The 26,351-nt window shown below is 46.0% G+C and overlaps 1 protein-coding gene across 4 annotated transcripts in view; it reads right to left on the bottom strand.

The window, feature by feature from the left end:
* The window catches only part of aadat (aminoadipate aminotransferase), an 86,992-nt gene extending 62,575 nt beyond the window's left edge, over window positions 1-24,417 (bottom strand). For 3 of the 4 annotated variants that reach the window (XM_070878081.1, XM_070878107.1, XM_070878099.1), the window contains exons 1-3: window positions 24,290-24,417; window positions 18,815-18,886; window positions 2,273-2,441 (exon numbers count right to left, since the gene is read on the bottom strand). In XM_070878081.1, the coding sequence (XP_070734182.1) occupies window positions 2,273-2,441; window positions 18,815-18,881 (236 nt within the window). In that variant the 5' untranslated portion in view covers window positions 18,882-18,886; window positions 24,290-24,417. Of the gene's footprint in view, window positions 1-2,272; window positions 2,442-18,814; window positions 18,887-23,899; window positions 24,256-24,289 lie in introns of those variants that run through there. The other variant, XM_070878090.1, reaches the window with a different exon arrangement.
* Window positions 24,418-26,351: the final 1,934 nt, after the last annotated feature.

Genomic DNA, 26,351 nt, shown 5'->3' with positions numbered 1-26,351 from the left:
TGGCCTCGCCCCTCCCTATCTCTGTAACCTCCTCCAGCCCCACCACCCGCCAAGATCTCTGCACTCCAATAATTCTGGTCTCTTACTGCATTCCTAACTTTCATCGCTCCACCATTGGTGCCCGTGCCTTAAACTGTCTATACCCAAGCTCTGGAAACCCCTCTCTACCTCTGTATCTCTCCCTCCTCCTTTAAGAGACTCCTTAAAACCTACCTCTTTGCCCAAATTTTTGATCACCTGTTCTACTAATTCCTTATGTGGCTCAGTTGCTATTTTTATTAATGATCTTCTTTCGACAGCACCTCCCAAACCCGTGACCTCTACCCCCTAGAAGGACAAGGGCAGCAGGCGCATGGGAGCAGCATCACCTACAAGTTCCTCTCCAAGGCACACACTATCCTGACTTAGAAATACATCGCCATTCCTTTATCGTTGCTGGGTCAAAATCCTGGAACTCCCTCCCTAACAGCCCTGTGGGAGTACCTTCACCACAGGGACTGCAGCGGTTCAAGAAGGCAGCTCACCACCACCTTCTCAAGGGGCAATTAGGGATACGCAATAAATGCTGGCCTTGCCAGCGATGCCCACATCCCATGAACAAATAATTTTTTTAAAAGGTGTTGGGGGCATGATCTGCAAATTTGCAGAAGATACCAAGATCTCTGAGAGTATTAGACTGTAGATGATGCTCATCTGCACTGGGCAGATCTTAATGTGTTGGGAGATTGGGCTCAAAACTGGAAAATGATATAACTTAGAAAAGTGCAGTGTTTTGCATGTGGGCAGGGCAATTGTTCAACATTTATACACTCTTCAGGGAAAGGCATTAAAGATGCTGGGGGTAGAAAGAGATATGGGTATTCTAGAGCATACATCCTTAAAAAGTACACGAGCAATGCCGTGTAGTGATAGCAAGAGCAAGTAGGTGCTGGGGCGTATCCATAGGACAATTGAGTATAAGATGGGGCATACTGTTTTATCCTTGTAAAACCTTAGTCAGGCCGCACTTGGAATACTGTGTCCAGTTTTGGTCTCCTCACACGGTGGGTGATATTGAGGCTCTGGAAAGGTTGTAGAGAATGGCCACTCGATTAATCCAGAGTCTAAAGCATCTTAGTTATCAAGATAGCTAAAATAGTTGGGACTCTACACTTTAGAGACTTAGGGGGGATATGATTGAGGTTTATAAGATAATGAAGGGAGTAGATGGTGTTCCAGCTGACAGTTTATTTCAATTAAACAGGTTTGGCAGGACCAGGGGTCACAATTTAAGTTGTATAGGGCTAGATCTAGGTTAGATGTCAGGAGGTGCGTCTTTTCCCAGAGAATAGTGGGCCTCTGGAACAGGCTGCCGTCTCGTGCGGTCGACGCTGATTCGCTGAATTCCTTCAAGCGAGAGCTGGAACTGTTTCTGGCTGGGGCGGAGATCACCTCTTACAGAAGGTAGGTACTCAGGGAACTCAGGGCCAGAGTGATCTCCTGGACTAGATGGGTCGGAGAGGAATTGTCCAGATTTGTTTTCTCCCAAATTGGCCTGGGTTTTTAAATTTGCTTTTTCATCTCTCCCAGGGGATCACATGATTTCGGGTGGGGTGGAGTGTATATACTGTGATACACAAGGTATTACAATTGAGCGGGACAGGCTCGATGGACACAATGGTCTTTACCTGTCCATCATTGTTCGTATGTGTCAAATTCTGTTTGATAACGCTCCAGAGCTTAGGAGCTAGACAACTGAAGACAACTGAAGGCGCGGCCGCCAAGGGTGGAGTGATCAGGGTTGCCCAAGAAGCCAGAATTGGAGGAACACAAAGGCCCGATTAAGTAAAGGAAGTGGCATGTTGTGGCTTGCGACACATGAATAATTCTGTGACTCTCCACAGTCAGCCCGAACACCACCAGAGAGAAAAATATTCTTCTTATAAAACACCAAACTTTAAAAAAAAATTATCTCATGATGCGGATGTCACAAGCATTTATTGCCCCTTCGCAATTTACCCCGAGAAGGTGGCGATTCAACATAGACCACTTCAGTGGGCAGTGAAGAGCCAACCAAGTTGGTTGTGGGACAGGAGTCACAGATAGGCCCGGACTGGGTAATGATGGCAAGTTTCCTTCCCTGAAGGGATTTTAGTGAACCACTCGGGTTTTTAAGACAATCCATCAGCTTCATCGTCACACCAGAATTTTTATAAACTGGTTAAATTCTACGGTGGTGGGCATATCTGAGAGCAATTCAATTGCCTTGGTGATAAGTATAGTCTCCAATTACCCTGCTGAAGCAGAATACTGCAGCGCCCTGTACATCGTGTTGGTACCAAAGGTGATGTTCAACCCGTTCTTCATGGTGAAGCTGGCAGACTCAAAGGGGAACATATTGGGGTTTGGCATTCCCGCGGCCAAGGAGATCATGGTCGGTGGGGCCTTCTGCTGCAGCTCAGCTGAAAACAAGCAAAAAATATTCCAGGTCACCATCGTCATCATTGAAAACAACAACTTGCATTTGTACCAGCAAGCCCCGCTGGAACAACCACCTCTCAAGTGTGCATTATGGGAAATGGGAAATGGGTGAGGAGGATGTCAAAACAGGAGACAGGGGAGAGAAAGAGAAAGAGACACCTTTGATCAAAAAAAAGAGAGAGGCATAAATCTGTTTTTTTTTTAAGTGATGGTTGAAGGATAAATATTGGTCAGGTCACTGGGAGAATTGTCCTGCTCCCCTTTGTCTTATGAAGAAAGGTTAAGCAGGTTGGGCCTAAACTCATTGGAGTTTAGAGGAATGAGAAGTGATCTTATTGAAAGGGGGCTTGACAGAGTAGATGCAGAGAGGATTTTTCCCTACATGGGGGAATCTAGAACTAGGGGGCATAGTTTCAGAATAAGGGGTCACCCATTTAAAATGGAAATGAGGAGGAATTTTTCTCTGAGGGTTGTAAATGTTTGGAGAGAGCTGTGGAAGCTTGGTGATTGAATATATTTAAGGTGGAGGTGGCCAAATTTTTGAACGATAAGGGAGTCAAGGGTAATGGGGAGCGGGCGGGGAACTGGAGTTGAGGCCAAGGTCAGATCAGCCATGATCTTATTAAATGGCGAAGCAGGCTCGAGGGGCTAAATGGCCTACTCCTGCTCCTATTTCTTAATGTTCTTTCTTCAAAATAGTGCCGTGGGATCTTTTATGTCCACGTGAGAGAGCAGACAGGGCCTCGGTTTAACATCTCATCTGAAACATGGATAACTGAAAGTGTAACTGCACCCAGTGAGACCAGAATAAAATGAAGCTACCCAGCAATTTCTAACAGCACGCTCTCCACAATAAAGAGAGGCACTTACTACAAACCCTTGAAGTTAGAGTTAATTTAATTAACAGCGGCAAAGATGAAGTCAAAATAGGAGGCTCGATTTTTCAAACATGGTATTTTAACCACAGCAGTAACCAGGTGACAGTTACCACTGACACGAAGATTTATAAGGATGATAGCAGAACTGAGAGGTTCTAACTATCAGGAAAGATTGAACAGGTTGGGACTCTACTTTCTCGAAAGGAGAAGGTGGAACGGTGACTGGGTAAAGGTCTTTAAATAAATGGAGGGGTTCGATAGATGTAGAGAAGATGTTCTCACTTGGGGAAAGTCCAAAACTAGGGGCCATAAATACAAGATCGATAACTCCAATCGGGAATTCAGGAGATAATTCTTTAACAAGAGAGTGATTAGAATGTGGAACTCGCTACCACAAAGAGTGTTTGAGGCGAATAGCATCGATGTATTTAAGGGGAAGCTAGATAAACACAGGAAGGAGAAAGGAATAGAAGATTATGGTGATAGGGTGAGATGAAGTAGGGTGGGAGGAGGCTCGAGTGCAGCATAAACACTGAGCAAATATGTTGGGTTGTTTCGATGCTGTAAATTCTATGCAGACACAACTCCACCCTGTATGTCTGTCAGATTCAATCGCAGAGAGACCTTGAGTGAGCCATCGTTCACTGTCCCTCTCGAGAACAGTCAGGACATGGGGCTCAAGCTTCCCCTCCTGCAAAAACGGCACACCTCCGAGTTTCTGGTAGAAAAAGTGCACAGAAAAATTGATTCACGATTCTGGCCGATCCTCGGGTGTTGTTTACCCGCAGCATTGCGCAGCACAATGAGAAGGGGCGGAGCTAGGGTCGTGCTGACTAAATAGAGCCGGCAGGGGGGCGGGGCTAGGGTCCAGCGTCTGTTTCAGTGCCGGCAGCGTTGCGCATGCGCAATGGAGCAGTCGTGTATGCACAATGGTATATTAATATTGGCAATCGACCATTTTTAAAGGGAAAGCCTGGAGAGTGATTTTTGGTGCCAGATTGGATTTTGGAGACTGAAGGTAAGACACCCAAAAGTCTTTTGTTCTCTCCCCCTCCCCCTTCAGTCATGTGACTTCTCTCTCCCTCCTCGTCACCACTCACCATCACCACCACCAACCCCACCAGCCTGCCGAGTTCAGCCTTCTCCTTCCCTCACCCCCCCTTCAGATGCCGTGTTCAGCACCCACCACCCCCAGCCTCCCACCTGCCTGCTGCATTGAGCATTCTCCCTCCCTCACCACCCCCCCCCCCCCACTCCCCCGCTTAAGATTCCACGTTCAGCACCCACCCCAGGCCGAAGGAACTCCCACACGGACAGCCGCTGCCGACTTTAGTTCAAAGTAGGATTTACTTCAGTTCTTTACTTGTTAATTTAATTATTTACTTCAGTTCTTTATTTCTTATTGAATGCTTATTACTTTTTATGCTTTGTTTGGTACTTGCTGGTGCTTTAAATGTAGTTACTTGCGCTGATTCCTTAACTCTCGGTAAGGCTTTTCTGTGCGAACGGAAGTGGCAACATACGCTGGCCTAAGTTAGTTTTGAGCAATTATTTGCTGGCCAAACTCGCTTAAATGGCCAAAACAGGCATAAGTGGCTGGGAACACCCTCTTTTGAAAAAAATAAATTTTAAAAAAACTAACTAACTCACTTACACTGGAAATTAAATGGCCAGAATTACAACTAAAAAGATACTCCAGAAAAATCAACTTGCTCCAAAAAAAAAAGGAGCAACAACTCCTGGGGAGATTTGGGCCCGGTGCAGTGGAGAGAAGAAAAACTGCCTGCATGCACCGTATTGAATTGTAAGAGTCAGGGAAACAAAGTGGTTTTATATTCTTATACAAGGATCCTGCTCAGTGAGCTTCTCACAAACCAATCTACTTGTAATTCAATAATTAAAAGACAAAGGATTTGCTGATTTGTTTAAAAACTACCTGAGTCAGTGCACACAGGTTATACTGGTTTTGCTTGAATAGGTACGCGCTCAGTAGTGTCTGCTACTAGTCGATCATTATTGACGTTGCATAATACTGCAACGAGCCAATCACTGGGGCTCTCGGTTGACTGGGTGTTCGACCAGAATGGGGAGTGGGGGTTTGGGATTGGGCGGTAAATCTTTAATCGAGCGGGTGTTCCTACTCTGCTCTTTCCCCAGAGTTCAGATCATTGCCAATGCTCTACAAGCTTTGCTTTAATTAAGAAACACTCGACATGGATGCCCTCTACAGCATCTTGTTACGCGCCCTCACAATTGAGACCCTTACTGTAAAGACCCAGAATCATCAAACATAGTGTTTAAGAGAGAAAAAGAAGGGTAATTGCAGAGGGCAGACACAAGAATGCAGAGTCCAATAGCCTCCTTCAGTGCTGTAAAATTCTATTATTCTATAATGGCTCCGGTTGGGGTGGAGTGTAGAATGTTTCGGGGTGCAAGGGGTGTCGCTGTTGTCTGGGGTGGACTGGTTGGGCTGGGTGCTCTTTACCTTTCCGCCTTGGTTCATAGGTATATATGTAACCCTCAGGGCTGCTGACCAAGGGCCACGTGTCTCTGTCAGCCGGCGCAGACACGATGGGCCGAAATAGGCTCCTTCTGCACTGTAAATTTCTATGTTTCTATAATCATCCATTTTGTGTTGGAGGGTTGTGTTGTGTATTGTCCAGGTACATTAAATGTATAATAAGTACAATGGTGCACCACAGAGGGCGCTGTGGTGGGAGACCTGAAAGTACCTGCAAGAGGCAGTATAAAAGGCTGCCCACCACACCTGAGAGGCACTCTAGAGCTGAACAATAAAGTACCAAAGTCACTGCAGTTATTACAACACCAGACCGTGTGGAGTCAGTGATTTGTGTGCTACATACATCATAGGTTGGAACACAGATTCCCAATAAATGTCAGTGACATGTGTTGCTTTTTTAAAAGAAATTGTTCTTGGGCGATACTGGCAAACTGGTATGTGTTTGCCCAATGGCATCAAGAGTCAAACAGGGACTGGAGTCACATGTATGCCAAGCCAGCTAAGGAAGGCAGTTTCATAAGAACATAAGAAATAAGAGTAGGAGTAGGCCATACGGCCCCTCGAACCTGCTCTGCCATTTAATACCATCATGGCTAATCCGATCATGGACTCAGCTCCACTTCCCTGACCGCTCCCCATAACCCCTTATTCCCTTATCAGTTAAGAAGCTGTCTATCTTTATGTTAAATGTATTCAATGTCCCGGCTACCGAAGCTCTGAGGCAGTGAATTCCATGGATTTACAACCCTCAGAGAAGAAATTCCTCCTCATCTCAGTTTTAAATGGGCGGCCCCTTATTCTAAGATTATGCCCCCTAGTTCTAGTCTCCCCCATCAGTGGAAACATTCTCTCTGCATCCACTTTGTCCAGCCCCCTCATAATATTATACATTTCGATAAGATCACCTCATTCTTCTGAATTCCAATGGGTAGAGGCCCAACCTCCTCAACTTTTCCACATAAGTCAAACCCCTCATCACCGGAATCAACCTACTGAACCTTGTCTCCAAAGCAATTATATCCTTTTGTAAATATGGAAACCAAAATTGTACGCAATATTCCAGGTGTGGCCTCACCAATACCCTGCGCACAGCTGTAACAAGACTTCCCTGCTTTTATACTCCATCCCCTTTGCAATAAAGGCCAAGATTCCATTGGCCTTCCTGATCACTTGCTGTACCTGCATACTATCCTTTTGTGTTTCATGCACAAGTACCCCCAGGTCCCCCTGTACTGCAGCACTTTGCAATCTTTCTCCATTTAAATAATAACTTGCTCTTTGATTTTTTTCTGCCTCACACATTTTACTCCAACTGCCAAATTTTTGCCCACTCACTTAGCCTGTCTATGTCCTTTTGCAGATTTTTTGTGTCCTCCTCACACATTGCTTTTTCTCCCATCTTTGTATCGTCAGCAAACTTGGCTACGTTACACTCAGTCCATTATTCCAAGTCGTTAATATAGATTATAAATAGTTGGAGTCCCAGCCCTGATCCCTGAGGCACTAGTTTCTGATTGCCAACCCGAGAATGAACCATTTATCCAGACTCTCTGTTTTCTGTTAGTTAGTCAATCCTCTATCCATGCTAATATATTACCCCCAACCCAGTGAACTTTTATCTTGAGCAGTAACCTTTTATGTGGCACTTTGTCAAATGCTTTCTGGAAGTTTAAATACACATCCACTGGTTCCCCTTTATCCACCCTGTTCATTACATCCTCAAAGAATTCCAAAAAATTTGTCAAACATGACTTCCCTTTCATAAATCTATGCTGACTCTGCCTGACCTAATTTTGCTTTTCCAAATGTCCTGCTACTGCTTCTTTAATAATGGACTCCAACATTTTCCCAACCACAGATGTTAGGCTAACTGGTCTATAGTTTCCTTCTTTTTGTCTGCCTCTTTTTTTAAATAGGGGCATTACATTTGCAGTTTTCCAATCTGCTGGGACCTTCTGAGAATCCAGGGAATTTTTGTAAATTACAACCAATGCATCCACTATCCCTGCCGTTACTTCTCTTAAGACCCTAGGATGCAAGCCATCAGGTCCAGGAGATTTATCTGCCTTTAGTCCCATTATCTTACTGAGTACCACCTCCTTAGTGATTGTGATTGTGTTAAGTTCCTTCGCCGCCCCCCCCCCCCCCCACCTCCTATAGCCCCTTGACTATCCACTGTTTGGTTATTGTTTGTGTCCTCTACCGTAAAGACTGATACAAAATATTTGTTCAGAGTTTCTGCCATCTCCATGTTCCCCATCACTAATTCCCCGGTCTCGTCCTCTAAGGGACAAACTTTACTTTAGCCACTCTTTTCCTTTTTATATGCCAATAGAAACTCTTGCTATCTGTTTATATTTTGTGCTAGTTTACTTTCATAGTCTATCTTCCCTTTCTTAATCATTTTTTTAGTCATTCTTTGCTGGCTTTTAAAAGCTTCCCAATCTTGTGTCCTCTTAGTTTTGGCCACTTTGTATACCCTTGTTTTTAATTGGATAGCATCCTTTATTTCTTTAGTTAGCCACGGATGGTTATCTTTTCTTTTTCATCCTTATTGAAATATATTTTTCTTGAGAGAAAAATATCTCCTTAAATGTACGCCACTGTTCATCAACCGTCCTATACTTTAATCTATTTTCCCAGTCCAGTGAAGCCAACTCTCCCCTCATACCTTCATAGTCTCCTTTATTTAAGCTTAGTACGCTGGTTTGAGATCCAACTTTCTCACCCTCCATCTGAATCACTCATTCCAAGGGGATCCTTTACTCGGAGATTGTTTATTAATCCTGTCTCATTACACAGGACCAGATCTAAGATAGCCTGCCCCCTGGTTGGTTCCATTACATACTGCTCAAGGAACCCGTCCCTTGTGCACTCTATGAACATAATAAGAACATAAGAATTAGGAACAGGAGTAGGCCATCTAGCCCCTCGAGCCTGCTCCACCATTCAACAAGATCATAGCTGATCTGGTCGTGGATTTAGCCCCACTTACCCACCCGCTCCCCATAACCCTTAATTCCCTTATTGGTTAAAAATCTATTTATCTGTGATTTGAATATATTCAATGAGCTAGCCTCAACTGCTTCCTTGGACAGAGAATTCCACAGATTCACAACCCTCTGGGAGAAGAAATTCCTTCTCAACTCGGTTTTAAATTGGCTCCCCCGTATTTTGAGGCTGTGCCCCCTAGTTCTAGTGTCCCCGACCAGTGGAAACAACCTCTCTGCCTCTATCTTGTCTATCCCTTTCATTATTTTAAATGTTTCGATAAGATCACCCCTCATCCTTCTGAACTCCATCGAGTAAAGATCCAGTCTACTCAATCTATCATCATAAGGTAACCCCCTCATCTCCGGAATCAGCCTAGTGAATCCTCCAAAGCTAGTATATCCTTCCTTAAGTAAGATGACCAAAACTGCACGCAGTACTCAAGGTGCGGCCTCACTAATACCCTGTACAGTTGCAGCAGGACCTCCCTGCTTTTGTACTCCATCCCTCTCGCAATGAAGGCCAACATTCCATTCGCCTTCCTGATTACCTGCTGCACCTGCAAACTAACTTTTTGGGATTCATGCACAAGGACCCCCAGGTCCCTCTGCACCGCAGCATGTTGTAATTTCTCCCCATTCAAATAATATTTCCTTTTACTGTTTTTTTTCCCAAGGTGGATGACCTCACATTTTCCGACATTGTATTCCATCTGCCAAACCTTAGCCCATTCGCTTAACCTATCTAAATCTCTTTGCAGCCTCTCTGTGTCCTCTACACAACCCGCTTTCCCACTAATCTTTGTGTCATCTGCAAATTTTGTTACGCTACACTCTGTCCCCTCTTCCAGGTCATCTATGTATATTGTAAACAGTTGTGGTCCCAGCACCAATCCCTGTGGCACACCACTAACCACCGATTTCCAACCCGAAAAGGACCCATTTATCCCGACTCTCTGCTTTCTGTTAGCCAGCCAATTCTCTATCCATGGTAATACATTTCCTGTGACTCCGCATACCTTTATCTTCTGCAGTAACCTTTTGTGTGGCACCTTATCGAATGCCTTTTGGAAATCTAAATACACCACATCCATCGGTACACCTCTATCCACCATGCTCGTTATATCCTCAAAGAATTTCAGTAAATTAGTTACACATTCTTTCTCCTTTATGAATCCATGTTGCGTCTGCTTGATTGCACTATTCCTATCTAGATGTCCCACTATTTCTTCCTTAATGATAGCTTCAAGCATTTTCCCCACTACAGATGTTAAACTAACCGGCCTATAGTTGCCTGCCTTTTGTCTGCCCCATTTTTTAAACAGAGGCGTTACATTAGCTGCTTTCCAATCCGCTGGTACCTCTCCAGAGTCCAGAGAATTTTGGTAGATTATAACGAATGCATCTGCTATAACTTCCGCCATCTCTTTTAATACCCTGGGATGCATTTCATCAGGACCAGAGGACTTGTCTACCTTGAGTCTTATTAGCCTGTCCAGCACTACCCCCCTAGTGATAGTGATTGTCTCAAGGTCCTCCCTTCCCACATTCCTGTGACCAGCAATTTCTGGCATGGTTTTTGTGTCTTCCACTGTGAAGACGGAAGCAAAATAATTGTTTAAGGTCTCAGCCATTTCCACATTTCCCATTATTTAAATCCCCCTTCTCATCTTCTAAGGGACCAACATTTACTTTAGTCACTCTTTTCCGTTTTATATATCTGTAAAAGCTTTTACTATCTGTTTTTATGTTTTGTGCAAGTTTACTTTCGTAATCTATCTTTCCTTTCTTTATTGCTTTCTTGAACTCTTCCTCAAGGCTACCCTGACCAATGTGATTTGTCCAATCAATATGGAGGTTAAAATCACCCATGATCATTGCTGTTTCCTTTTTACAAGCCCTCACTATTTCCTGGTTTATGCTCCGACCAACAGAGTTGCTACTGTTAGGGAGCCTATAGACTATGCCCACCAGTGACTTTTTCCCCTTATTGTTCCTTATCTCCACCCAAACTGTTTCAACATCCTGATCATTTGAGCCAATATCATTTCTCACTATTGCAATGATTCTATCCTTTATCAATAGAGCAACCCACCTCCTTTTCCTTTCTGTCTGTCCTTCCGGATTGTCAAATACCCCTGAATATTTAATTCCCAGTCCTGGTCACCTTGCAACCACGTCTCTGTGATGGCTATCAGATCATATCCATTTGTCTCAATTTGTGCCGTCAACTCATCTATTTTGTTACGAATGCTACGTGCATTTAGACAAAGTGCCTTTAAATTTGTTTTTTTACCCTTTTTTCCTGCTTGTTTCCACTCTCCTTCAAACTCACTTTCTTTATTTTTGCTTTCTAATTCCATCTTTACTCCCCTCCCTACTGAATCTATTGTCAGGTTCCCATCCCCCTGCCAAGCTAGTTTCAACCCTCCCCAACAGCACTAGGAACCCTTCCCCTCCCCCCCCCCCCTCCCCCCCCCCGGCGAGGATATTGGTCCCGGCTCTATTGAGGTGCAACCCGTCCGGCTTGTACAGGTCCCAACTCCTCCAGAAGCGGTCCCAATGCCTCAGGAAACTAAAGCCCTCCCGCCTGCACCATCTCTCCAGCCACGTATTCATCTGCTCGATCCTCCTAGTTCTGTACTCACTAGCTCGTGGCACTGGGAGTAATCCGGAGATTGCTACCTTTGAGGTCCTGCTTTTTAATCTCTCTGCTAGCTCCCTAAACTCTGCCTGCAGGACCTCATCCCTCTTTCTACCGATGTCATTGGTCCAGATATGGACCACAACCTCTGGCTGTTCACCCTCTCCTCCCAGAATTCCCTGCAGCCGCTCAGTGACATCCTTGACCCTGGCAACAGGGAGGCAACATACCATCCTGGAGTCACGTCTGCAGCCGCAGAAACGCCTGTCTGCTCCCCTGACTATTGAATCCGCTACCACTATAGCTCTTCCATTCTTCTTCCTCCCCCCCGTGCAGCTTCCCTGAAGGTTCCCTTCCCTGAAGAACATTAATGAACCAGTTGGCATTTTAAGAACAAAATGGCAGCTTTCATGATCATTTTCTGGCGATTACCAGATTTATTTTAATTACATTTCACAACTAGCCATGGTGGGATTTGAACTCATGACCTCTCGGGAGTTGCTAGTCCACTACCATAACCATTAAGCTTCAATATCTTCATCTCTGACCTGTCGGATGCTGTCCCGTGTTTAATGGCCTTTTTTTTTTGGAGAATACAGCCATTTGATAGTGTGCAAAGTTGATTGTGCTAGGAACAAACCATATGAGAACACTCTTTTACATGCACCCCCCCCTCCCCCCAAAACCATGACATTTATCCTTTTATTGTGTTAGCCGTGGCTCACTGAATGGCACCCTCATCTCCGAGTGACGGGTTGACGTCCCACTCTGGAGACTTGAGCGTACAAATCTAATCTGACACTCTAGTGCAGTACTGAGCAAGTGCTGCACTGCTGGAGGTGCCATCTTTCAGAGGAGACGTGAAACCGAGACCCTGGATATTAAGGGAATCAAGGGATATGGGATAGTACAAGAAAGCAGAGTTATGATAGATCAGCCATGATCTTAATGAATGGCGGAGTAAGCTCGAGGGGCCGAATGGCCTACACCTGCTCCTATTTCCTATGCTCTTATGTTCTGTCTGCTCTCTCAAGTGGACGCAAAAGACCCCACGGCCACTATTTCGAAGAAGAGCAGGGGAATTATCCCCGATGTCCTGGCCAATATTTATCCCTCAATCAACGACCTTAAAACATATTATCTGGTCATTATCACATTGCTGTTTGTGGAAGTATGTAAATTGACTGCTGCATTACCTACATTACAGTGACTACACTTCATAGGTTGTAAAGTGCTTTGGGAGGTCAGTTGGTCATGAAAGTAGCTATATAAATGCACGATTAGGAAGGATGTGAAGGCTTTTGAGAGGGTGCAGCAAAGATTGACAAGGTTGGTTCCAGGGATGAGGGACTTCAGTTACGTGGATAGACTGGAGAAGCTGGGGTTGTTCTCCTTACAGCAGAGCAGATTGAGAGGAGATTTGATAGAGGTGTTCAAAATTACGAGGGGTCTGGACAGAGTAGATAGAGAGAAACTGTTCCCATTGGCAGAAGTGTCGAGAACCAGAGGGCACAGATTTAAGGTGATTGCCAGAGAGGCGACATGAGGAAAAACTTTTTTACGCAGCGAGTGGTTATGATCTGGAATGCACTGCCTGAAAAAGGGAATTGGATAAGTACCTGAAGGAAAAACACTTTCAGGGCTACAGGGAAAGGGCGGGGGGAGTGGGACTAGCTGAAGTGCTCTTGCAGAGAGCTGACATGAGCTCGATGGGCTGAGTGGCCTCTTTCTGTGCTGTAACCATTCTATGATTCCAAGGCTTTATTTCTAAATGTACAACAGTTTTTTTTAAATAGTCGACAGAAAGTCTCACTTATTTACTGGTCTGGGTGACAGGTAACCTGAATTTATGATGATTCCAGCTTCTGCTAATTTTCTAGGCTATTAATGTTTACCTGGGCAATAGTGAATCATTGGTGATTTCAACATGAGGTTCTCCATGGTTTTATTATAAGAACTTTTTTCTTTCATGTGGACAGACAAAACTAAGTGCCTTCATTTTATTGTGTGGGTAAAGTAAGTACTGGCTCAGTATGAATCATAAAAGTAAAGTTATGGCACAGAAACAGCTCATTATGCCATCAAGTCTGCTGGTGCGTTTTTGCACAAGCCTACTGTTTTGGTTCTATCCCCATATCCTTTAATATTTCACTTTCTTAAACAACTATCAAATTCCCTTTTAAAAGAATTTAAGAGGCCCTCCACTGTGCCTGTCCTGGAGAGAGCAAACCCAAGACCACATCTGGAGTACTGCGTACAGTTTTGGTCTCCTTACCCAAGGAAGGATATATTTGTCACAGATGAGGGGCAATAAAGATTGATTCCTGTGATGAGAAGGTTGTCCTATGGAGGAGAGATTGAGTAGAATAGGCCTATATTCCCTGGATTTTAGGAGAATGAGAGGTGAACTCATTGAAACGTATACAATTCTTCGAGGGCTTGACAGGGTTGATGCTGGGAGGCTGTTTCCTCTAGCTGTAGAGTCCAGAACTAGGCATTGTGGTCTCAAAAGAAGAGGTTGGCCATTTAGGACTGAGATGAGGAGAAATGTCTTCACTCAGAGAGTGATGAATCTTTGGAATTCTCTATCCCAGAGATCTGTGGAGGCTCAGGGAGTATATTCAAGACAGAGATTGATAGATTTTTGGATATTAAAGAAATCAAAGGATATGGGTATAGTGCGGGAAAGTGGAGTTGAGGTCGAAGATCAGCCATGATTTTATTGAATGGCGGAGCAGGCTCGAGGGACCGTATGGCCTACTCCTGCTCCTAATTCTTATGTGCTTATGTTCTCGGTGAACCAGAAATGTCCTGTCCTGAGAGCTGGACTCGGTCATGGGCCGGCCTCCTGGCTAGGCCTATACCTGGAGAATAAGGCCAGCTTCGGGGGTCTGCAATCCAAAATCAGAAGGCCCCACAAAAGCGTGGAGATCGAGTTGGAGAAGTTTTTAAAGATTCTTCCATTTATGTTTTCATGTCCCATTTCCGCAGACTCATCCTCAGGCCCGACAGTCTAAGGGAGACCCCCGGTGCAAGCCCTCCGACACATTTTTGGCACAGTCTGTTCTACATCCTCTGGGTCTGCCGCCACGTTCAGTGCTGCTGGGCCTCAGTCACAAGGAGGGTGATCTACCGCTTACCTTACTGATTGATATTAACAAGATACTAGATGCTGGGCCCAAGTTTCCACATGATTTGCGCCTGATTTTTAGGAGCAACTGGTGGAGAACGGACTATCTTAGAAATCGCAATTCTCCACATTTTTTTTTCTGCAGTTCCAGTCAGGTAGAACAGTTCTAGTTTAGAACAGAATTTTTTCTTCAAAAGGTGGCGTGTCCGGCCACTGACGCCTGATTTCAAAGTTTCCACAGTGAAAACGTACTCCAAACTAAAGTAGAACGGAGCAAGTGAAGATTTTTGTAGAACTGAAAAAACCTGTTCTACACATTAAAAAATCAGGCGCAGGTTACAAATTAGGCGTCCAGAACGAGGTGGGGGGGGGGAGGGGGGGGGAGGGAAGTCATTAAATTCTACAATAAACCCTTAGTTATACTTATAAAAATATTATACAAATAAATCCAACCTGAATAAACATTTATAAGCAAAGAAAAGATTAAATAAACCATCTTCCTACCTGTGTGAAAGTGCTTCAGCCATCGTTCATTCCCGTGGGGGGTGGGGAAGGAAACCGCCGTTTGTTGCCGTAGAGGGGAGGGAGGGGAAGGAGACAGTGGTTTGTTGCCGCGGAGGGGAGGGAGGGAAAGGAGACAGCGGTTTGTTGCCGTGGAGGGGAGGGGGGGGGAAGGAGACAGTGAGAAGACTGCAAGTGCTGATGTGCTGATTGGCAATGTGCTTTTATTAAAAAATGTTAAAAAATTAAACAGCTACAAAGAACTACAAAAATGGCCGAGTGCCAATGTTTCTTTCACACTGCGCGTGCGCTAACGCTCCAACGCGCACGCGCAGCGTTGCCGGCAGGAAAAAAACTAATTTAAATAGTACCCGCCCCCTCCCACTTACAAAATCGGCGCGAGTGTAGGCTCCGCCCCCCTGGGCGCCGCGCCAAACAGACAAGGAGCTGCAAAGCGCTCGAGAATAGCGCGTTTTTTTTCTGCCGCCGTTTTAGGCGTGAAAAACGGGCGCCCAGCTCGGAGGGGCGCCCGTTTTTTATCCTGTGGAAACTTGGGCCCGCTGTATGCAGAGCTATTGGAGGGGGGTGCAGGCGCGGGGGGGGGGGGGGGGGGGGTGATGAGGGGCATATTGGATCCCTCCAATTTTTCTGGAATTGGTTATATTCTCTCACCACCCCCTCTCCAAGTCCATGAAATTACAATTTTCCATAACGTTTAACACGTGATTGGGCCTCTGCTGGATCATCATCATCATCATAGGCAGTCCCTCGAACCGAGGACGACTTGCTTCCACGTCAAAAAGTTCACAAGTGTTTCAATGATGGACCTAAAGTTCCAGGTCCCGAACTAAATCTCGAAGGGTGGAAGATGCCTGTGCGTGGATTTTTTTTATCGTGTAGTGACCGTTGCACACCAGCCACCACACGGGCTTGCCAGAGCTAGGTCTTGGTCCAGTAGCAAGGGTTAAGAAATGACGATTGGAGACCAGCTCTGCTGCACGGACCTAGTGTGCACACATATCGCAGTGTGGGCTGGCCCGTGCTGCCCCTGGGCCCACGCTGCTCCTTCCGCTCCCCGGCCTGCTCCGATGGTGCTCCCAGGCCAGGGGCACCAAGCAGATTTGCCACTGACCACTTGGTACCAGACGACCGAGTAAATAGCCCAGGAAGAAGATAATTATAGAATCATAGAATGATACAGCACAGGAGGCCATTCGGCTCATCATGCCAGTGCCGGCTCTTTGAAAGAGCTATCCAATTAATCCCGCCCCTGCTCTTTCCCCATAATCCTATTTTTTTTTTCATCAAGTGTTTATCCAATTCCCATTTGAAAGTTACCATTGAATCTGCTTCCACCGCCCTTTCAGGCAGCGCATTCCAGATTATCACAATTCACTGTGTAAAAAAAAATGTTTCCTCATTTGCCTCTGGAATGGTTAGGATCTGGAATGCACTGCCTGAAAGGGTGGTGGAGGCAAACTCAAATCATGGCCTTCAAAAGGGAGTTGGATAAATACCTGAAAAAAAAGCAATTGCAGGACTACGGCGAAAGGGCAGGGGAGTGGGACTAGCTGAGGTGCTCTTGCATAGAGCTAGCATGGGTTCGACGGGCCGAATGGCCGCCTCCCGTGCTGTAACCATTCTATGATTCTATGAAGGCTCTGTGGACTGTTTCCCCTTTCTCAATGCAGCCAGTGATGTAATTTATCGTCAATACCAGTTGAGTCGTTATGGAGCGTTTGGCCCTAAAGCCACGCTGGTTGTCGACAAGCAGCTCATGCTCCTCCAGATGGGTCATGATGTGTGAATAGGCAATGTGCTCAAGAGCTTTGCAGGGTACACGGGTTCGTGACACTCCTTTGCAATTACCCAGGTCAGCCTTCTCTCCCTTCTTGAAGCTCAGCAGATGTTGGCCTCTCTCCACTGGGAAGGTACATATCCCTCGTCAATTGACGACTGGTAGCCGTTTGTCAGAATGGGTGCTACCTCCAGTGCTGTCATCTCGAGGACCCAAGGCGGGATGCCATCGGGACCAGGTGCTTTGCTGGGGTCGAGAAGGTTTAGTTGCTTCAACACTCCAGCTTCACTGACAACCAAGTCCTGTATACTCGGCAGATCATCGGCTAGCAACGTTGGAATTCTTGATGTGGTCTTGCTAGTGAAATTGCGTGCGAAGTCCTTGCTTGGTGTTTCTGCTTTCTCACTCCCGAGACTTACAAGCTAATTGTTGACTTTGAGCGTGACAATGTCGGTATCTTTCCTCCTTAGCTTCTTGATGAAGGACCAAATGGGACTGTCACTGATTGTTGCTTCAAGCCTGGTAGTGATGTAATCTGCTTTAGCCTCTCTTATGGCTCATGTCAATGTGGTGCCACTTTGAGTACACAGTTAGATTTGGACTGCTGATTAGCGATCAGTGGGTTCAGCTAAGGAGTACATGGGTCAGAGCTTTCAGTTGGAAAAGGTATACATGGAAATTGGATCAAAGCAGAGGTTTTTTTGGAGGCAAAGCAGACAATTGTGGATGTGCGTGATACTCTCCCGCAACTGCAGTTCTCAGATATTTCACGACGAGAAACACTTTAGGGGGTCATTTTAACCTAACCCACCGGGCGGGAAACACAGGATGATAGAAATTGCCCCCCACCCAAAATCGGGGTGCCACCCCATTTCAATGATTTTTAACCGCAGCTGCGGTTCAGGTCGACTCTTGTGCGACATTCGGCTTTTGGTTTTTTTTTGGTTTGGTTCGGAAGTCGGTCCTAATAGGGGCGGTGACTATACCCGAGGGGCAAAGACATGGCGGCGACAGCAACTGAGGGGCGGAGCGGAGTCACTACTGCAATGACATCATCACGGTGCCGTGCCACCATGGATCTCCCCTTCACTTAAAGGGGAGAGCCTCCGCGATTTGTAAACTTTGGGTCAGTGGACCACCAGGAGGGTTTTTGGCCGGGCCAGCGGTCTGGCACCCAAGAGAGGGTGCCAGGCTGACTGTTGGCAGCCCGGCCAAACCCCGGGGGGCAGAATTGTCAGGCCGACATAGCAGTCGGCCGACAAAAAAAAACATGGTGGCAGCGACGGAGCGCCCTCCCCGAGCCTCACTTGGCACCGCCGGGTGGGCCTAATTTTTCCGAGGGGAATGACGCCGTCGGGGGAGGGGAGATCGGCACTGCGCACGGTCATGACGCGCTTAAGACGGATCGGCAGCAGCGGAGTTTTCGGGAGGGGGATCGGGGGGGGTGGGGGGAGGAAAATCGGGGCACCGGGAAACCTTGGGAGGGCAGTTGGTCTAGCAGCGGTCATTACACGAAAAGTCGGCGGCCACTCCGCTCCGCAGCATGGCCGCCGATTTGCGGCAGTAGCAGGCCTTAAGGAGAGGGGGCAATTTTGGCCCCAAGGCATTAGGTGGTTTCACACCCGGCCCAATATTACTACCAGTGATCCACCAAATCTGGTCAGCTTCCCAACGGGCAGGTTACATTAAAATTGGCGCCTTCTACTTCATTGTCTACAGTGCCTCCAGATCACTTAGCCAAATAGCCAATAATGTGTCAAAGTTTTGCACAAAGCTACAGCCTCTTCAGTAGATCTCCTAACTGATCATGCAGGGACTACAGTGTGGGCAGGGCAGGTGATTAACTCCAGTTTTCAAAAATACAAGACCAGTAGTGACAGATTACCACTTACTCAGCGTTCGAATCGGTGACGGTCTCCTGGCAGCACTTACTGCATTGATAAATCTGAAGTAATTCATGTTGCCTGCAATGAAGAATTATATATTTCTAATTATATATGAATAAAGTAACAAGGCAGTTTAATGAACATTTTATACTACTGCCTTTCCCATACTGTAGATGTTGTCTCCGTTGGCCAACTTGCCACATTTTTAAAAAATTAGTTCCTGGGATATGGGCGTCGCTGGCAAGGCCGGCATTTATTGCCCATCCCTAACTGCCCTCGAGAAGGTGATGGTGAGCCGCCTTCGTGAACCGTTGCAGCCACCAAATAAAACGTTTTTCAACCTCATCTGGTTGTCTGATTTTTGCATAGTTTCGCCAAGTTCTAAAAATGTGAGATTAGCTCAGTTTGTAGCACCCTCATTTCACGATCACAAGGCTGTGGGTTCAAGCCCCAGTCTGGGACTTGAGCATAATCTCGGTTAATACCACAGTGCGGATTTGAAGTCGTGCTGTACTGTTGGAGGTGCAATCCTTGATATGGGCATGGTAGCACAGTGGGACTCGCAATCCAGTATACCTCATCTAATTATCCAGGAGACACAAGTTCAAATCTCGCTACGGCTGAACAATTTAAATTCAATTAATTAAATAAATCTGGAATTTAAAAAAAATACTGGATTGTTGTAAAAACCCATCTGACTTACAAATGTCCTTTAGGGAATAAAATCTGCCATTCTTACCTGGTCTGGCCTATATGTGACTCCAGACCCATAGCAATGCAGTTGACTCTGAAATGGCCAAGCAAGCCACTCAGTTGTATTCAAGAAGGCGGCTCACCACTGCCTTCTTCAGGGCAATTATGGATGGACAATAAATGCTGGCCTTGTCAGCTACATTCACATCCCTTCAATTAATTAAAAAAATGTTAAGCTGAAGTAACCACAGTGTTTACAGCACAGAATCAGGCCATTCGACCCTACTGGTCTATGCCTGTGGTTAATCTTCTATTCTTTACTCCCTCAGGTTTGTCTAGCTTCACCTTAAATGCATCTATGCTATTCTCCTCAACTACAGAAGGTGGGAAGTGGTGTTCCACAAGGATCAGTGCTGGGACCGCTGTTGTTCAATATTTATAGTAAAGATTTAGGGCCCGAAATTGGTGGCCTTACCGCCGGCTGCCGCCGAGATTTTTCGGCGGTCTCCCCTCGGTGACAGATTTCTCTTGATCTGCTGACGGCGGGAGGGGAGTACCGGCGGGAACCGCCCGCTGACGGCCTCCGGCGGCCAAGTCGCGTAAGTAACCTCCCGCCCGCCAAGCTGCCATATTGTTATGGGCAGGAGTCGGTGGCAGCAGGGGGAAGGGTCGCTGCGTGGAGGCAGGTCTAACCCCGCCGGTAAGTAAGACATGCAAAAAAAGTTAGTGAGCAGGTTTTCATTTTTTATTTTTCAGTGTTTTACCTGTATGGGGGCCCCTGAAAGTGTTTTTTTTTTGTGAGGATTTTTATTTTTCAGTGCTCCCCCCTCCCTCGGCCTGACTCAATCCTCGGCGGCACTTTGGCGATGAACGCATTTGCTGGCAAGATTGAAAGCTCCTGCCCACTGCCGCCCAGATGACGCCGTCGCTGTTATTTGGCCGCTGGGCGGTACTGCTATCTCTTTTAGAGGAATCTTCCTGGCAAAGTACCGCCCGGTCTCTCGGCGGCCATCGGCGGTCCTTTGGGCGGGCCTTGGCTTTGACCAAGTTTGGGTCCTTAGACTCTGATATCAAAAACACAATTTCTAAAATTTGCAGACGACGCCAAATTGGGCGAGGGATAGACAATACTGAGTAGGACTGCAACAAATTACAAGACATTAATAAACGTGGGCATATCATTGCCAAATGAAATTCAACACAAATAAATGTGAGGTATTGGCAAGAAAAAAATGGAATTACGAAACCAACTGGGCTAGAAAAGCAAAGGGATCTCGGAGTACAAATACACTAATCACTAAAAGTTACGACACAGCTTACCAAGGCCATAAAAAAGCAAACCAAGCACAAGTGTTTATTTCTAGAGGGATTGAATTGAAAAGTAGGAAAGTTATGCTAAACCTGTATTGAACTTTGGTTAGACCACACTTGGAGTACTGCGTACAATTCTGGTCGCCATATTATAAAAAGGATATAGAGGCACTGGAGAAGGTGTAAAAAAAGATTTACAAGGATGATACCAGAAATACGAGGCTACACCGATCAGGAAAGGATGAACAGGCTGGGTCTCTTTTCTCCTGAAAAAAGAAGGCTGAGGGGTGACCTAATAGAGGTCTTTAAAGTTATGAAAGGTTTTGATAGAATAGAGAGTGTTTCCACTTGTGAGGAAGAGCAAAACTAGAGGCCATAAATATAAGATAGTCACCAAGAAATCCAATAGGGAATTCAGAAGAAACTTCAATACCCAGAGAGTGGTGAGAATGTGGAACTTGCTACCACAGGGAGTGGTTGAAGCGATTAGTATAGATGCATTTAAGGAGCTAGATAAGCATATGTGGGGAAAGGGAATTGGGTTAGGGTTATGCTAATAAGGTTAGGGTTAGGGTTAGGAATAGACAGATTTTTGAGAGATAAGGGAATAAAGGGTTATGGGGAGCAGGCAGGGAAGTGGAGCCGAGTCCATGATCAGATCAGCCATGATCTTATTAAATGGCGGAGCAGGCTCGAGGGGCCTGATGGCCTAATCCTGCTCCTATTTCTTATGTTTTTATGGCTGATCTGATCATGGACTTGGAACTCCTACACGGCAAGCGAGCCCCAGATGGGCAGAGGAAACATTTCAAGGACACCCTCAAAGCCTCCTTGATAAAATGCAACATCCCCACCGACACCTAGGAGTCCCTGGCCAAAGACCGCCCTAAGTGGAGGAAGAGCATCCGGGAGGGCACTGAGCACCTCGAGTCTTGTCGCCGAGAGCATGCAGAAAACAAGCACAGGCAGCGAAAAGTGTGTGTGGCAAACCTGTCCCACCCACCCTTTCCTTCAACCACTGTCTGTCCCATCTGTGACAGAGACTGTAATTCCTGTATTGGACTGTTCAGTCACCTAAGAACTCACTTTTAGAGTGGAAGCAAGTAATCTATTTCAAGGGACTGCCTACGATGATATGTTTCACTAAGATCACTTCTCATTCTTCTAAACGCCAATGAGTATAGGCTAAACTTGCTCAACCTTGCTTCATAAGTCAACACCTTCACCTCAGGAATCATCCTAGTGAACCATCACTGAACAGTCTCCAATGCAAGTATATCCCTCCTTAATAAGATCAAAACTGTATGCAGTACTCCAGGTGTGGTCGCACCAATACTCTGTACAGTTAGAGCAGGAATTCTCTGCTTTTATACTCTATTCCCCTTGCAATAAAGGCCAACATTCCATTTGCCTTCCTGATTATTTGCTGAACCTGCATATTAACTTTTTGTGTTTCATGCATAGGGATCCCCAGGTCCCGCTGTACTGCAACACTTTGTAGTTTCTCTCCATTTAAATAATTTGCTTTTTTATTTTTCCTGCCAAAGTGGATAACCTCACACTTTCCCACATTATACTCCATCTGCCAAATGTTTTCCCACTCACTTAGCCTGTCTATATCCCTTTGCAGATTTTTTGTGTCCTCCTCACAACCAGCTTTCCCACCCATCTTTGTATCATCAGCAAACTTGGCTACATTACACTCGTTCCTTCATCCAAGTCATAAATATACCTTGTAAATAGTTGGGGCCCCAGCACCGATCCCTGCGGCACCCCACTAGTTACAGTTTGCCAACCGGAAAATGACCCCTTTGTCCCGACTCTCTGTTTTCTGTTAGTTAGCCAAGTGACTGTGGATACACATTTTCACAGTGTAACTCAACAGTTGGGATCTGATCAGACTCCCAGGTGCACTGAAGCGTCCCAACATACCTCTTGGAAGACCCCTCACATCACTTGCCTTTCGCATCAGGTGAAGTATACCTGCAGTCTTGGTGTGAGGCAGTATTTGTAAACAGAATTACATAGAATTTACAACACAGAAACAGGACATTCAGCCCAACTAGTTCATGCTGGTGTTTATGCTCCACATGAGCCCCTTTGAACGCCGATTCATCTCACCCCATCAGGACGAGCTTCTATGCCTTTCTCCCTCATATGTTTATCTTAAAATGTCCCCTTAAAATGTGCCCATGCTGTTGGATTCCACTACTGCTTGCAGTAGTGAGTTCCGCATACTAACCGCATTCTGGGTGAAGAAGTTTCTCCTGAATTCCGCACTCTGGGTAAAGAAGCTTTATCCTGAATTCCCAATTGGATTTATTGGGAACGAACGCCAGTGCTATGTTTGCTTTGTGGTCTTATTAACCTGCGTCGCTACTTTTAGTGATTTGTGTATCTGTACCCCCAGATCCACCTGCTCCTTTACCCCATTTAGACACTTACTTTCCAAGGAGTATGCAGCCTCCTTATTCAGCCGTGGCTCAGTGGGTTGTGCTCTCTCCTCTGAGTCATCAAGTCCCACTCCAGAGACTTGAGCACATAAATCTAGGCTGACACTCGTGCAGCACTGAGGGAGTGCTGCACTGTCGGAGGTGCCATCTTTCGGAGCAAACATTAAACCAAGGCTGGGTCTGCTCGCTCAGGTGGATGTAAAAGATCCCACGGCCACTATTTGGAAGAAGAGCAGGGAAGTTATCCCTGGTGTCCTGACCAATATTTATGCCTCAAATCAACATCACAAAAACAGATTATTTGGTCATTATCACATTGCTGCTAGTGGGAGCTTGCTGTGCGCACATTGGCTGCTGTGTTTCCTACTCATTATCATAGGCAGTCCCTCAGACAGTGACTACACTCCAAAAGTACTGCGTTGGCTGTATAGTGCTTTGGAAATCCTGAGGTTGTGAAAGGCGTTATATCAATGCAAGTCTTTCTTTCTTCTTTCTACCAAAATGCACCACCTCACACTTATCTGTATTGAAATTCATTAATAAATACATCACAATAACAGATCTTTGGTTGTCCTATACACTTGGTATGCAGTCATTTAAAAAGCAAAAGGCTGTCAGAAAGAGATAATCTTACCTGGACAAGTAGTTTATTAATAATAATAAAAATAGTTGTCTGAATAGCTCCTTCCTGGCCAGTGGGTGAGCTGCAACCCACAGTATAACTCTGGTCTCTTACCCTTCACAGTCCTGTGTCAATCCAAGGTTCAATGGGAGTTCAGTTTAAATTAAAACTGGGTCGGATCCCACCCCCTTAAAGCGGCGCCTAATTGGACAGCAGGGGAAATCCTCCCGAGTACTGAAGCAGACTCAGGCCAGTGGCATTCTCGCTGGCGAATTTCGCTCCCAGTTCTGGTTGCTGGTGACTGGCTAATCCAGCTGTCACTTACACACAACACACCGTGCCCGAGACGCGAGAGGCTGCCGGCAAGTTGAGCCCGTTGCATTCAGAGGCGTTTAAACTCACTCTATCGCTCGCTGCAGTGCTCCCACTCCGTCTCTGTCTCTGTCTCTGTCTCTGCACCGTTCAGTGGCACTCTGCTCCGCCGACGATCGCTCCGCTCCGCTCCGCTTCGCTGCCCAGCGCTCCGCTCACACTGCGCCCCAAGCGGCCCGCTGGCCGAAGTGCAACCCAAGTCGCAGGCGTGCGTCGGTGCAACGGTTGTGGCCAATTTCATCATTTGCCCCTGCAATCGTCAGGGCTCAGATTTTAGGAGGAGCCCAATGGGTGGTGGTGGAAACAAAATACTTTCACCTGGGGAACGGTTGCAGGATGCTTACTTTACTGGCGTAAAAATAAAAAAGGGAAGGTGGCTCAACCGTGGCTATCAAGGGAAATCAGGGATAGTATTAAAGCCAAGGAAGTGGCATATAAATTGGCCAGAAATAGCAGCGAACCTGGGGACTGGGAGAAATTTAGAACTCAGCAGAGGAGGGCAAAGGGTTTGATTAGGGCAGGGAAAATGGAGTACGAGAAGAAGCTTGCAGGGAACATTAAGACGGATTGAAAAAGTTTCTACAGATATGTAAAGAGAAAAAGGTTAGTAAAGACAAACGTAGGTCCCCTGCAGTCAGAATCAGGGGAAGTCATAATGGGGAACAAAGAAATGGCGGACCAATTGAACAAGTACTTTGGTTCGGTATTCACTAAGGAGGACACAAACAACCTTCCGGATTTAAAAAGGGTCAGAGGATCTAGTAAAAAGGAGGAACTGAGGGAAATCCTTATTCGTCGGGAAATTGTGTTGGGGAAATTGATGGGATTGAAGGCCGATAAATCCCCAGGACCTGATGGACTGCATCCCAGAGTACTTAAGGAGGTGGCCTTGGAAATAACGGATGCATTGACAGTCATTTTCCAACATTCCATAGATTCTGGATCAGTTCCTATGGAGTGGAGGGTAGCCAATGTAACCCCACTTTTTAAAAAAGGAGGGAGAGAGAAAACGGAATTATAGACCAGTCAGCCTGACATCGGTAGTGGGTAAAATGATGGAATCAATTATTAAGGATATCATAGCAGCGCATTTGGAAAGAGGTGACATGATAGGTCCAAGTCAGCATGGATTTGTGAAAGGGAAATCATGCTTGACAAATCTTCTGGAAATTTTTGAGGATGTTCCCAGTAGAGTGGACAAGGGAGAACCAGTTGATGTGGTGTATTTGGACTTTCAGAAGGCTTTTGACAAGGTCCCACACAAGAGATTAATGTGCAAAGTTAAAGCACATGGGATTGGGGGTAGTGTGCTGACATGGATTGAGAACTGGTTGTCAGACAGGAAGCAAAGAGTAGGAGTAAATGGGTACTTTTCAGAATGGCAGGCAGTGACAAGTGGGGTACCGCAAGGTTCTGTGCTGGGGCCCCAGCTGTTTACATTGTACATTAATGATTTGGACGAGGTGATTAAATGTAGTATCTCCAAATTTGCGGATGACACTAAGTTGGGTGGCAGTGTGAGCTGCGAGGAGGATGCTATGAGGCTGCAGAGTGACTTGGATAGGTTAGGTGAGTGGGCAAATGCATGGCAGATGAAGTATAATGTGGATAAATGTGAGGTTATCCACTTTGGTGGTAAAAACAGAGAGACAGACTATTATCTGAATGGTGACAGATTAGGAAAAGGAGAGGTGCAACGAGACCTGGGTATCATGGTACATCAGTCATTGAAGGTTGGATGCAGGTACAGCAGGCGGTTAAGAAAGCAAATGGCATGTTGGCCTTCATAGCGAGGGGATTTGAGTACAGGGGCAGGGAGGTGTTGCTACAGTTGTACAGGGCCTTGGTGAGGCCACACCTGGAGTATTGTGTACAGTTTTGGTCTCCTAACTTGAGGAAGGACATTCTTGCTATTGAGGGAGTGCAGCTAAGGTTCACCAGACTGATTCCCGGGATGGCGGGACTGACATATCAAGAAAGACTGGATCAACTGGGCTTGTATTCACTGGAGTTCAGAAGAATGAGAGGGGATCTCATAGAAACGTTTAACATTCTGACGGGTTTAGACAGGTTAGATGCAGGAAGACTGTTC

The sequence above is a fragment of the Pristiophorus japonicus genome, chromosome 1 (genome assembly GCF_044704955.1).
Source record: "Pristiophorus japonicus isolate sPriJap1 chromosome 1, sPriJap1.hap1, whole genome shotgun sequence".
Classification (NCBI taxonomy): Eukaryota; Metazoa; Chordata; class Chondrichthyes; family Pristiophoridae; genus Pristiophorus; species Pristiophorus japonicus.
The sequence above is the reverse complement of the archived record's forward strand: the minus strand, read 5'-3'. Positions and strand labels throughout refer to the sequence as shown.